At 34.5% G+C, this 14,105-nt stretch overlaps 2 protein-coding genes across 5 annotated transcripts in view; one reads left to right on the top strand and one right to left on the bottom strand.

The window, feature by feature from the left end:
- LOC309479403 (uncharacterized protein) overlaps positions 1-14,105 on the bottom strand; it is a 373,702-nt gene that overhangs the window by 240,567 nt on the left and 119,030 nt on the right. The window lies entirely within an intron of this gene.
- Positions 1-14,105, top strand: part of LOC309479377 (uncharacterized protein) — a 271,906-nt gene that overhangs the window by 226,875 nt on the left and 30,926 nt on the right. For 2 of the 4 annotated variants that reach the window (XM_082143481.1, XM_082143483.1), the window contains exon 1: positions 6,383-8,428. In XM_082143481.1, coding sequence (XP_081999607.1) covers positions 8,301-8,428 — 128 coding nt within the window. In that variant the 5' untranslated portion in view covers positions 6,383-8,300. Of the gene's footprint in view, positions 1-4,479; positions 4,534-5,255; positions 5,322-5,432; positions 5,514-6,382; positions 8,429-14,105 lie in introns of those variants that run through there. The other 2 variants (XM_082143480.1, XM_082143482.1) reach the window with 2 other exon arrangements.

Raw genomic sequence — 14,105 nt, forward strand, 5'->3', positions numbered from 1 at the left:
GTTATTTACAGTGATGATTTTACTTGTTTTATTATTAAAGGTAATATTAAAGGTTAAAAATTACCCAAGGTAATAGACTTGCACGGTATTGCAAAAAAACTGATATTGCAATATTTTGGGGTTTTTTCTGCAATAAATAGAGGAAAGTCGACTTGAGACTTTTGGTTGAGACTGATGGTCGACTTATTGTTTTTCCAAGTGCTTTTCTTTATGTTCCAGAGACTTATATTGAACCCACTTTCTTATTACTATATGCCTACCTGTCGAATAATAATTTTGCAACTTCTCAACTTTTTGTGTGAGATTGGGAAGAATGTTCGCGACCACATTGAACAATTAATATGCTGGAACGAGATATAGACCCGGAAAGTAATTTTTTTGACCAAGTAACTAGAAATTGTTTTTATTATACTGAATACCAACTTAAGGGAAAATTTAACTTGGAGAATGGTATATCAATTGTACACTTCAACAGCAGGAGTCTATATGCAAACTTTGATAAGATCAGAGACTATTTGCAACATAATACCATGCAATTTAATATAGTCGCTATTTCTGAGAGCTGGCTCAGTCATGACAAAGGGACTCACTTTGAATTAGAAGGCTATCACTTACATTTTGTGAATAGAGTGAACAAAAGGGGTGGGGGAGTTGCAATGTTTGTGGATAACAGGTTAAAGTATATGATTGTTGAAAATATGACGACTGTTATTGATGACATTTGTGAGTGTATAACGGTGGAAATCAATATGGGTAAAATGAAGAATGTTATCGTTAGCTGTGTTTATAGAGCTCCCAACTCTGGCATTGAAAGTTTTAAAGAAGTGTTTGTGGCTATGGTTTTGAATGCCAAGCAGAAGGTTGCTTATTTTTGTGGGGATTATAATATAGATTTCTTAAATCCAAGTAAATCACCTGCAATAGAAGAGTTTATAGATGCAATGTATAGTACAGGCCTATATCCATGTATAACCAAACCGAGCAGAATTACCACCCACTCAGCAACAGTAATAGATAATATCTTCACAAATAATATGAGTAGTAATTTAGAAAGTGGATTGTTAATAAATGATATCACTGACCATCTGCCAATATTTGTATTCCATGAATGCAAACACGATAATTTAGATACCAGCAAAATAAATATACAGAGGAGATTAAGAACAGAACACACCCTGAATAAATTAAAAAATGACTTGTTAGCTCAAGACTGGAAGCACGTTTATGAAGAAGGGGATGTTGACTTAGCCTACAACTCATTTCTAAATACCTTTTTGACTTTGTATTATAAAAATTGTCCAATTCAGCAATCAGAGTTAACAACTAAACGTCCATATAAACCTTGGGTTACAAGGGGTCTGATGAATGCCTGCAAAAAAAAGAATATTTTATATAAAGACTTTGTTAAGTACAGAACTGAAGAGAAAGAAACTAAATACAAGACATATAAAAATAAATTAACAGTTATCTTAAGATAATGTAAAAAAGATTATCATAGTAGATTGCTGGAAACCAATAAAAATAATATAAAGGGTACGTGGAACATCTTAAATTCAATTATCAGAAGGAAAAAAACAAGTATTGGATTTCCAAACGAATTTATTGATAAGGGTAAAATAATTAAAAACAGGGATGAAGTCGTGGCTGGCTTCAATGAATTTTTTGTGAACGTAGGCCCTAATCTGGCTGATGAGATAATCCCTCCACAAGTGGGCGATGTCTCACAATTTCTTGAAGAAAGAAATCCAGCAACTATTTTTTTGAGAGACACTGATAAAACCGAAGTACTTGATATTGTTAATAACTTTAAGAATAAATCATCAAGAGACAGTAATGATATAGATATGTTTTTAATTAAACAATTAATTGTAGCAATAGTAGATCCCATAGTATATATTTCGAATCTCTCTCTGAAATTGGGTTTTTTTCCCACAAAGATGAAAATAGCTAAAGTTGTTCCTATCTTTAAATCTGGTGAACAGAATCTTTACACTAACTATAGGCCAATTTCATTGCTTCCCCAATTTTCTAAAATTCTGGAGAAGATATTTTCCACCAGATTGGACAGTTTTATTGATAAATATGGGATCTTAACTGATAGTCAATATGGTTTTAGATCAAATCGTTCTACATCTCTGGCTCTAATTGACCTGGTGGAAGAACTAACAACTAGTATTGATGATAAGAAGTTTGCTATAGGTGTATTCATTGACCTTAAAAAGGCCTTTGATACAATAGATCATCACATTTTGCTTCAAAAACTGGAAATGTATGGAATTCGGGGAATAGGCCTAAATTGGATAAAAAGCTATTTAGAACATAGACAACAATTTGTGCAGATGGGAGAGGTACAGTCAAAGCTCCAAAATACAATGTATGGTGTACCACAAGGTTCAATACTAGGACCAAAATTATTTACATTATACATAAATGATATTGTTAAAACTTCTGATTTGTTGAAATTCGTAGTCTTTGCAGATGATACCAATATATTTTGTGAAGGAGAGAATCTTCAACATCTGTTGAAGATTGTCTCTCAAGAGTTGGTTAAGCTTAAATTGTGGTTTGATTTAAACAAATTATCTCTCAATATAAAGAAAACTAAATTTATGATTTTTGGGAAACGTAGAATTGCTGAAGACTTAACTATTGAAGTACTGTGTGATAACACCAGATTAGAAAGAGTTTATGAAAACTCCTTTCTGGGAGTAATAATTGACCATAAGCTCAGCTGGAAACCACAAGTCAATTGCATTAGTTCTAAATTGGCAAAGATCACTGGTATACTCTGTAAAGTGAGACCCATGTTGAACCAGGAAACAAGGTATATTTTATATTGTGCGCTTTTTCTTCCTTATTTGTCCTATTGTACAGAGGTGTGGGGCAATACCTATAAAACCACCCTAAAGACGATATGCACTATGCAGAAAAAGGCAATAAGAATAGTTTGCAATGTTGGCTATCATGCACATACAAATGATTTATTTTTAAAATTACACACATTAAAATTTAAAGACATAGTGGATTTTAAGACCACACAAATTATGTATAAAGCTAAAAACAAAGTACTCCCTAATAATATTCAAAAATGGTTTAAGGAAAGAGATAGTAGATATAATTTAAGAAGGAGAGGAAATCTCTCTCAATCAATGGCACGTACTACACTTAAAAGCATGTGCATATCTGTCAACGGGGTGAGGCTGTGGAATAATTTACCTATAACAATTAAGGAAAGCAAACATATTGTGCAATTCAAAAGAAGGTTTAAAATGTCTATATTAGAAAAGTATATAAATTAAGGTGGACATGGGACAAACATCTCATTTCCTCTTCAAGAGGTTGATTTGAATTACCATTCGTCTGTTTCTTGCCATTTTGCATATATTTAATTATTATTACAATTTTTTTATATTATATTGTGTGATTTATATTCAGATAAATGTACTTTAAATGATTAAGTTTTTTCTTAATAAGGATAAATTATGATATCTTGCAAGAGTAAACAGTAGCCGTTTCAAAGCTAGATGTGTAAAAGGGGAAGGCAAATATAAGTTAGCTTCTTCCTTCTCCTTTCTTGTTTTTTTTTTCATTTCTTTTGAACATGCTGAGACTTTTAGTTTTATTGTTTTCTGTTAAAATATGTTTTGTTGCTAATGATCATGTTCTGAAGAAGAAAAAGAAAAAAAAAAGAATAACATTCATTCATTCATTCATTCATTCAAATAATGCAATATGAAAAACAATTTCAACAAATGACTTGAATTTGGAAATAATTAATCATTCTAGAATGATTGGTGTGATTTTGTATGGGTTTGCATCTGCATAGAAAATAATAAATTGCAAGCAGAGATAAAAAAAATTAACAAAGATGTGAAATAAACAATGCCTCATTATATTCCAGGTAAGTCTAACAGCATTTAGCTACAGAAATTGAGTAATCAACTGTAAAATAACACGGCATAGTCTTTACATAGCCTGACTTCACAGAGGCCTATACTGCAATGTCACTACCACAGATAGGTATGAATGATCATAAAGCAATACATTGTGCAGCCCTACAAGTTAATGTTCATGGCTTTAATGCATCACATTACATGCATGTTCATTACAGTGTGTCAGGTTGTGTGTGTCTTACACCTGTTTTATGAGGACATCATTATAAGAGCATGTTCCTGATGTTTAACTTGACAGAAGAATCTCAGTGTGTTGTGTAAGTTTGACAGAATCCTGGTCTATGAGGACACTAGTTTTACCTGGACACACAAATGGAATATTAGGATCGATACTGATAACCCATAATTCACAGCTCATTGTGGCTAATACCAATATCAAAAACTATTTGTGCTTGTTAGATTAAATATAATCATTGAAGAAGTTGGTAGAAAATAGCAACCTCTGTTGAAATTGGCTTTCAATAAGTAATACTAAAATTAGTATTTATTTGTCTTTTTTATATTTTTATACTACTTTTTTTTTCAGATGATAACTGAGAAGAATCTGATGAAACCTGAACAAGATACAGCAACTCTAAAGGTATCCAAGAAGTTAATGTAATAACTGAGTTATTCCTTAAAGAAATGACCAGTGTTCCTCAGAAACAGATTATTTGCCACAGTTATCAGTCACTGAATTATGATTGTGTGTGTAAGAAGTGAGTCACGATCACTTACTGTACATCTAGCACAGGCGCAATGTCTCATATCACTCTCATACATACACACACTTGAACTCAGTGCCGTCCAAATGTATCTAGTTACCAGTGTCCCAGTAAAGCTAGTGTCCTCGTAGACCAGGATTCTGTCAAACTTACACAACACACTGAGATTCTCCTGTCAAGTCAAACATCAGGAACATGCTCTTATGATGTCCTTATGATGTCCTCATAAAACGGTGTCCTCATAAAACTGGTGTAAAGCTACACACAACCTGACACACTGTAATGAAAACACATGTAATGTGATGCATAAAAGCCGTGAACATTACCTTGTGGTAACATTTAAATATTGAAATGTTGATTTGAAAACTTTAACTATTTTGTAATCTTGTAGGTCTATATTATCTCAAATCAGTATTTCATGTGCAAATATTTATTGATAGATAGCTGTGTATCAGGACCCTTATTATCCTGTCTGTGTTTATTTTGTATTAATTACTGACTGACTGTACATTATCCCTTATATATTCCATTTATTATGCTTTTTTAAAACTCTTAGGTGAAGTGTTTCTGTATGTAACGCTTAATTTCATATTCTCAGATGAGCCATAAGAGCCAGTTGTCATCAGACAGTGATTGTGCTGCTCTTACTGTGGGACTAGACAAGGTAAGTGAGAGTTGTGCTGGAAAAGAACGAGCAAACGAAGCAGAGACATCTGTGAGATCTAGTGTTCACATATTTACACCACTGTTTCATGTCTAATGTGATGTTTTGTAGACTCTCAGTGAGGTTGAACCCTCCACTCTCGAAATGAAGAGTCCGTCCCCGTCCCAGTCAGAAGTCAGAGATGTACAGAAGGTATTGTTTTTTTGGTAATCAAATTCGGGATACAGCGATATGAACATTTGGGCCGATTTCGATAACTGATCATTCTTTATATTTGAAAGCCGATATCTGATATATTAGCCGATGAATCTAAATCCAAAATTTGATATACTTTGAAAGCCTGATTACAAAAATGAAACGCACATCATTTAAAGCCAATGTCCCAAACACTTCAACATAAATCAAACATATACAGTACAGTGGCCTAGTTTGAACCAGTGTAAGATTCCTTAACTTTTAAAATTAATTTTACATTCATATTTCCAACTTTCTTTATAAAAAAATGGCAACACTTTACAAAGAGGTTTCATCTTGTTAGTATTAGTTAAAGGGGTCATATAATGGTACATGCACTTTTACAAGTTGATTGCACTGAAATGTCTGTTGGCAGTGCCTGTACACAACCATCCTATCATGATAAAAATCCATCCAGTGGTTTTGTTTTAATCTCCTTATATGTTTGACCATCTCTGAAATCAAGCCGTTCGATATTGTGACGTCATAAGATCGTACGCCCCTCCCGCTATTGTGATTGACAGCCGTGTTTCAACACAAGACCCGCCCTGAGCAAGCTGTGACAGCCGTCGTCATAGTAGTCCGCCATTGTTGATATGCTGGAGTAGAATGGCGTCTAAGCGATTGTGGTGTTCTGTTCTTAGATGTAATAAGGAACACAGCAGTCATTTGGATGTTCCTAAATCCGAGCCGTTGAAGAAGCAGTGGCTGAGTTTTGTTTTTGAAGCAATATGCCCAAAGGATTGACGCGGGGATTCCCTCACGGGGATTCCCCACGATCGTCTGTGCTTTCATGTTTGCGCGAATCATTTCACACCAGACAAACGAGAAAAAACGGATCGGTACCAACGTGTTCCTGCTGAACCTCCAGAAGATGTGAGTGTAATGTTTTATTAACCTTTATATTAGTATTTATATTAATCTTTGCGAAATTTGCAAACCTTGCTGCAGGCTTCACAATGAATGCGTCTAAGGTTTACACTCAGGGTACATTACGGCATGTTTTCTATGTACGACGTTCTCAATATAATTCATAATCCCACGTTTATAACGAATAACACGTGGTTATTGTGTTAGATACGGTCAGAGAATGTCTAATACGGTGTACCCACAGAACAGAGGGGCGGGGTGAGCAAAGCTCATTATCATTTAAAGACACATGCACTGAAACGGCGTGCTGAAAACAGAGCTGTTTTTGACCAGGTAAAATTAGAGTTTTCTTACAATACTAATGAGAATTTTTAATTAAAGTATATTACAAACTTTTAATTTAGACCCTAAAGAATCATATTAGCTTGTACAAAAATGGCATTATATGACCCCTTTAACATGAACTAACAATGAATGAACAATACTTCTACAGGATTTACTTAACGTTTATCTTACTTAACGTTAATCTCAACATTTTTCAAGACATTTTAGGATCCAGTGTCTAACATGAACTCACATATTTTATTAACTCACATTAACAAAAGTTTTTTATCTCTGTTAGTTAATGTTAGTTAATGCAATAACATATGTATTGTGAAGTTTTACCAAAACATCTATTGCCTTACAAATAATAATAATAATAAATAAAATGAAATAAAATGCAAACAAATTATTGGACAACATTACTTAGGCTACATATAAAGAATCAAAATACAAATGCCATGGATAAATAAAATGAAATGGCCTCCGCCCGGACAATACGGGAATGATTTTACTCAAACCATATTGTTCAATAAAAGTACTTGTTATGAATAATAAAGCATCAGTGTTTTTGAAAACATATTCAACTTTTTAATATTACAGTAATATTAAAAATCTTTAATATTTCTGTTTCAAATAACGTTGTGTTTGAGCTGCGTGCGCTAAAGCTAAAGAGCTGAAGGAACACCCCTAAACTGAAGCTTTGTTAGATGGTTTTAGCTCAACGGAACACTACCTATATGATAAATTAGATATTTATACAAAATAAACACAATATTACAACTTATACTTGCACAAAATCATGCACAGATTAACTTGAGCTATTATTAATAGTAATCATCTATTACATAGTGAAACTCCTGTTGTGGATGCGCTCCTCCCAGGACAACACGCTGAAACACAGCAACTAAACCCAAAGAATTCACGACGTTTTTAATGCAATAGTTTGCTCATTATAATGTTATGTATATATGACACTCCCAGTCATAATTAATGTTCTGCATTGAAGCTAATGATCATCACCGGTACAATGAAGTGTGTTCTGCATTGCTGTTTGAGCGCTCGTGCTGAAGAGATGACCACCGGTAGGCCTACAGTGAAGCGCTTTACTGCAGCGCTCATTAACTCAGCCAAATGCATCCTATATGAGATCAATCAGATATATATCACAAAATTAAAAAAAATATTACAACTTACAATTCCACAGAGTGCTGCGATTGCACAAGCGAACTCTCCCTTAACCCCCCGGGGTTGGCGGTATCGCCGGCGATACCAGCTCGCTTTTTTCTTATGAGTGCAAACGAGACTCTAAATACTCTGTTGATTTTGATCTTAAATTTAAGTGTTGTACATCAATCAATCCTGTTAATGTTAGTAAGAGTGACACTTGTCTGGCCACGCCTTTGGTTCTTCTTATTGGCTCAGCTTCAGTGACATCACTACAGGTTAACTAAGCCCTGCCCACATTGGCACAACTGACAGAAATGCAAGAGGTGAGATCACAGGTTTACATATTCCCGAGCAGAAGGAGGCGGTAATGTACATACAAACTGGATGACAAACTGGATGAGAAGAAGAAGAAGAAGAAGCTCTAAACGTGTTCTTTCGTCAACAAACTCTTCTCCTGCATTAGATACTTTTCTTGCTGTAACTGTGAGAATGGCTGAACGAGATCAGAGGAGGTGAGGCTTGTGTTATTAGTATTTCCTTCAGAGGATGTTTTTTTTGCATTTTGAGAAGTCATTTATCCAAGAATAAACTATTAAATGGATAATAAAATGAAAATGTTTTCGTTACTAACTCACCCTCGTGTTGTTCCCAAACCTGTATGAGTTTATTTCTTCTGTTGAACATAAAAGAAGATATTTTGAAGACTGTTGGTAACCAGACAGTTTCTACTTCCCATTGACTTCCATAGTATTTTTTCTTTCCTACTATGGAAGTCAATGGGTGCCATCAACTGGTTCCCAACAATTTTTAAAATATCTTATTTTGTGTTCAACAGAAAAAAGAAACTTAAATAAGTTTAGAAATACAGGGTGAGAAAGTGACGACAACATTTTCATTTTTGGGTGAACTATCTATTTAAGGTCAGAGAGCAGACGTTATGTTGGTTGCATCTGAATTAGGGTTTTAGTTTTATCTGATGTTACTGTATGCAGAGATGGGCATAAATGGTCAAGTCAAGTTTATTTGTATAGCGCTTTTCACAATACAGATTGTATCAAAGCAGCTTCACAGTATTAAATTAAAATAATACAACAAAGTTTGTTTCAAGAGGAATTTATTGATTGATAAAATTAAATTAAATATCCCCAAAATATCCCCAACTGAGCAAGCCAAAGGCAACAGTGGCAAGGAACTGAAAAACTCCATCAAGTGACCTAATGGTGTCCTAAAACTCCATCAGGTGACCTAATGGTGTCCTAAAACTCCATCAGGTGACCTAATGGAGAAAAAAAACCTTGGGAGAACCCAGGCTCAGTCGGGGGCCAGTTCTCCTCTGGCATTTATGAGGCCGGATTGTAGTTTGAACTGTAGGATTATATGAATGCCTGGCTGAAGAGATGCGACTTTAATCTAGTTTTAAACTGGGAGAGCGAGTCTGAGCAACGAACAGTATCAGGAAGACTATTCCAGAGTTTTGGAGCCAAATGTGAAAATGCTCTCCCTCCTTTGGTGGTTCTGGACAGGGCCGCGGGAAGTGGGGGTGCTGGGGGTGCTGCAGCACCCCCTGTTTTCACAGAATTGTAAATGCAACGCATACGTTTGTTCATTAAAATGTATACATTTTTAGCATTTAGTCATTTATTTGTAATAAACACTTTAAGTGGGCTATTTAAAAATTGTTATTTATATGTTAAATTATCTTTTTAAAACATAAGCGCAGAGTGTTACGTAATATTGTGTGTGTGTGTGTGTGTCGAAAGAATTTGTCCGCAGCTGCTCAAAAAAACAAAACAAAAAAAAACCGTCAAAAACCCCACTGTCAGTGTTTTGTAAGGAACAGGCAAATATGTAAAATATAGCAGGAGACATTTTAATTGTTTACTAATAAAACAGTTATTTTTTATGTCAGTGTCGGCTAGACAGATGAAGTTGACGACTCGCGATCTTCGCAGCGCCTGAGAGAAATGCACATTTCATACGAATTACATAAGCAGCGCAGTCTGTTTTCTTTCGTTTTGAATTGTTCTGCTTAAAAGTAGACATTTCAAGCTATCTATATGTCTCAGGTCTGTGAGGCAATAGGCTACCTTATAGGCCCACGCTGAGTTTCATTATGAGACGAGCTCCAGATCGCCAGCGCCTCCGTATCCTGATTATTTATTTTCTAATAGCCTATATTTAGGCTACTTCTTATTAAATCCAGACAATTTGTTGATGAAACATCGATTAAAATTAAGATACAATTAATACAAAACGAAATTAAATTTAAAGACAGGCTTTGTGCTTTCAGTTTGAGGTCTCTGTGAAAGTTTTAAAACATTATTTTAGTGCCGCTTTAGAGCGCTCACGTCCGTAACGGAGAACTGTCTGTAACATTTTTTTATTTATTTTTTGTGAAATACATTTTTTATTTAAATCTTCCCCGTGGCGCATTTTGTGACTGATATGCGACTCCGGAGCAATAAAATAAAAGGGACTCCGGAATAAAAGCAGAATCAATAAAGTCAAAAATGTGATGTGCAGTCAGGTTTGAGTGTGTGCGCGTTTTTTGAGGAGTTTTATAGTCTTGATTTTGTTTCTTATTCAAAAGTGGTGACGCCCCTATCTCCCCCCCCCCAAAAAAAAATCAGCACCCCCAACCTAAAACCTCTTCCCGCGGCCCTGGTTCTGGATATCCTAGGTATGACCAAAAGCCTTGAATTTAGTGATCTTAAAGAGCGCGATGGATTATAGGGTGATAGAAGATCCGTTAAATAGACGAGCTAAGCCATTTAGGGCTTTATAAGTCAGTAGCAATATCTTATAATTAATACGGAGCTTTATAGGTAACCAATGCAGTGATGATAAAATCGGTGTTATATGATCATATTTTCTTGATCTCGTAAGAACTCTAGCGGCGGCATTTTAAATACATGGAAATGTATTTAAAATACAAATACAAAATACTGTGTGAAAAAATGTATTTAAAATACAATTACAAAATACTGTGTGAAAAAATTTATTTAAATACAAATACAGTATTTTGTATTTTGAAAATACACAAAATACATGTGAAATTGGCCATCCAGTGCAGGTACAGGTCACAGTGAATGAAGAAACTACACAGACCTAATGACTTTACATTCCTAACCACATCTCTGCCCTTTCTTTCTTTCTTTCTTTCTTTCTTTCTTGCAATTACAAATAAACTTTTGCAAAATAGCAGCCATTTATATACTTATTTCTGGCATGGGCGTCAGTTTGTTTTGAAATGTGCCGGGGACAGAGACGCATTCGGAAGTGCATTTTCAGAAGTGCTGGGTACAATGACGATGTCCTGTAGCTCAGGCACGGCCCCACTTTTCAACAGGCCCACCCAAAACTTTCAAAAAAAAAAAAAAAAAAACTTTTACTATATTCTAATTTTGTCAATAATTATTAAAAAAATCGCCAATAAGCTCATAATTTGTGCTAAAATAGTGTTTAGTTTTAAAAACCATTTTAAAAAGCTGGTTATATTTTGATGTTTCTGCACAAGTTCAGCAGACAGTGAGGTTCAGGTTTGTTCCGATCAGAGCTCGTGAGTGGAGAGCGCATTTCTGAATATTCCGCTCCGCTCGTTCATTCCGCAGGGTCGCTCGCTCAACCCAGATGTCCTGTTGCCTGGTTCGAAAATATGTGGAATAAGGGCTGCTTCCAACTAAAAGTTTCTTTTTCTAGTCGACTAGTAGGCTAGTTGTTAATTTAAGTCATTCGTGGACAAATCGCCCCTTTATATTAATTTGATTACTTATATAGCCTACAGGATAATGAGCGTTTACGTAATATTGCCGCACTCAAGCGCACGACCGCACGCATAAAGCTTGCCACAAAGAACCGGTAAATTAATGATTATGAATGCGTCTAAATGTGTCTAAATACGCTGTGAATGTGAATGTGCATTATACGCTGAGTTTCGGTTCATTTATGAGACGAACTCCAGTTAACTGGCCAGCGCCTCAATGTCGTGATTCTGCTATATTTACTTCTTATTTATTAAATCCAGGCAATTGGTTAATGAAACATTGAATTAAGATATAATTAATACAAAACGAAATTCAATTTAAAGAAAGGCAGCTGTTCTGTTGATGTCTCTGTGAAAGTTTTAAAGCAGTCTTTTAGTGCCGCTTTCAGAGCGCTCACGTCCGTAACCGAGAACTGACACGTTGTTTTTTTCCCTCATAAATGCGAACAAGAAAAATAAAATAAAATGAATATTATAATGTTTTTTTGTTGGGTCAGACAATGATTACCAAATTTCTCTCTCATAACCACTGAAAACGGTAAAAAAAAAAAATCGAACCAAAAGTCAAATTAATATGGACGGAAGTTAAAAGTGGTGGGTACAAAATTACTCATGACGAAATCTGGTGGGTACGCGTCCCCACCGAAATCGACGCCTATGTGGTTACAATTACTTGTGGTGAACACTATTAAAAAAATCATACTGTATGTAAAACTGTGGGAACCTTTTCTGCTATCTAGCAAAGAAAATGGATGGGCGATATGACCAAAATCTCAATTTTACTTCACAGTAACAATATCATGGTTTCACAATTCTCAATATCAGTTTTGATTCCACAGCATAAACTGAATTTCAAACTCTTTTGAGTTTTTCTTTTCTTTTTGTTGTTGTTGCAATGCTTTTAAAGTAATTGTATGTTTATTTTATGTAAAGTTTATTTGTTTCTATAAGTTTATTCAAATTAGAAAGTGTATCTAAAATTTAAAATTAGAATTAATTTAAATTCATTTGACACTATTTACCCCTTTTTAAAAAAAAAAAAAAAAACTTTATGTACAATAAAACTAAAAGCTGAAGATTTTTGTGGAGTATCATTCATCAGTGTTTCTTTTTCCACTCCAACGTAATTTTCCAGAAATTCCTGCCCACTAAAAGCTGCACGGATAAATTTGCTTACCCCACACATAGGCCCATCTATGTAAACGATTTAGAAAAAGTTCCATCAATTCACACTTTATATCATCACTATGATAGTGTCATATCACCCAGCCCTAACATGCAGTGATGCTTTAAACACGTTTGACAAGCTAGTTGATAAAAATCAACAACCGGTCAAGACTGATTGGCTAACGCTATTTTCCCACTTGTCTGTGCTCTTTTATTCTTTCATGTTAACTGAAGTGAATAATGCACTATTTTAACTTTAATCAACAAGTAGAATTGATCATGACATTCTCACCTTATTCCAACAACAACAAAAAATCTCTGATCCAATGCTGAGCTAGTGAATGTCTGAACTAGTTGATGCACAAAATCAATACTCTGATAAAGAGGTTGACTGGCAAAAAGTATTTTATGTATTTTGAAAATACAAAAATATTCATCTTAAATGTATTTAAATACAAATTATTATTTTTTTCCAAAGGCTTTAAAGTACAAAATAGTATTTTGTATTTCAAATGCGTATTTCAAATCCATGTATCTGAAATACTGCCCATCCCTGACTGTATGTAGAGTTTAAGATAAACCATAGGTTAACAATGTTTTAAATCAAAGCAATTTAGATTTTAAAGTTTCAAAAGTCAAAACCATGGTTCATTTGGGACTTTAACTATATTAACCACGGGTTTTTGGTTTTATTGAAAGACCCTGGTTAATTTTCATAAGATTATTAAAGACCGTGTGGGGGTTTACTAATTGACCATAGTCTGTGCACTTTCACACCCCTTAACAATAGGGTTGTCACAATATATCGCACTAAAAAATGGATCAATATGTATTGTGTATAAAAAAGTTTCACGTTTTCAGAGTTTTAGTGTCAGTACTACATTATATTCAACATTACATATAGCAGTTTAATGTATAATAATGCAATGGGGGAATATGTGTGTGTCCTGATAATGCCAAATATCTGATGTTACCAGTAAAAGTGCCCTATACATTATTTTAAATATATCTAGTCAGTGACACAGAACAAGCATATTCATCTACAATAATTCTGTGTTTTCAGCTTCAGAATCATGAATATTGTTATTCTGGCGTCTCTATTGTCCTGTGCTTTGGGTTTCAGCACCAAGTCCAAGCCTGTTCATTTCCACCAATTTAATACCAAATTTAGCATTTTAATCAACAGCACATTTGTTGTTTACCTTTTATCATATGTCTTGGAGTATCGCAATAATATCGTATCGTGAGATGTATCGAAT

The sequence above is a fragment of the Leuciscus leuciscus genome (genome assembly GCF_965113295.1).
Source record: "Leuciscus leuciscus genome assembly, chromosome: 17".
Lineage (NCBI taxonomy): Eukaryota > Metazoa > Chordata > Actinopteri > Cypriniformes > Leuciscidae > Leuciscus > Leuciscus leuciscus.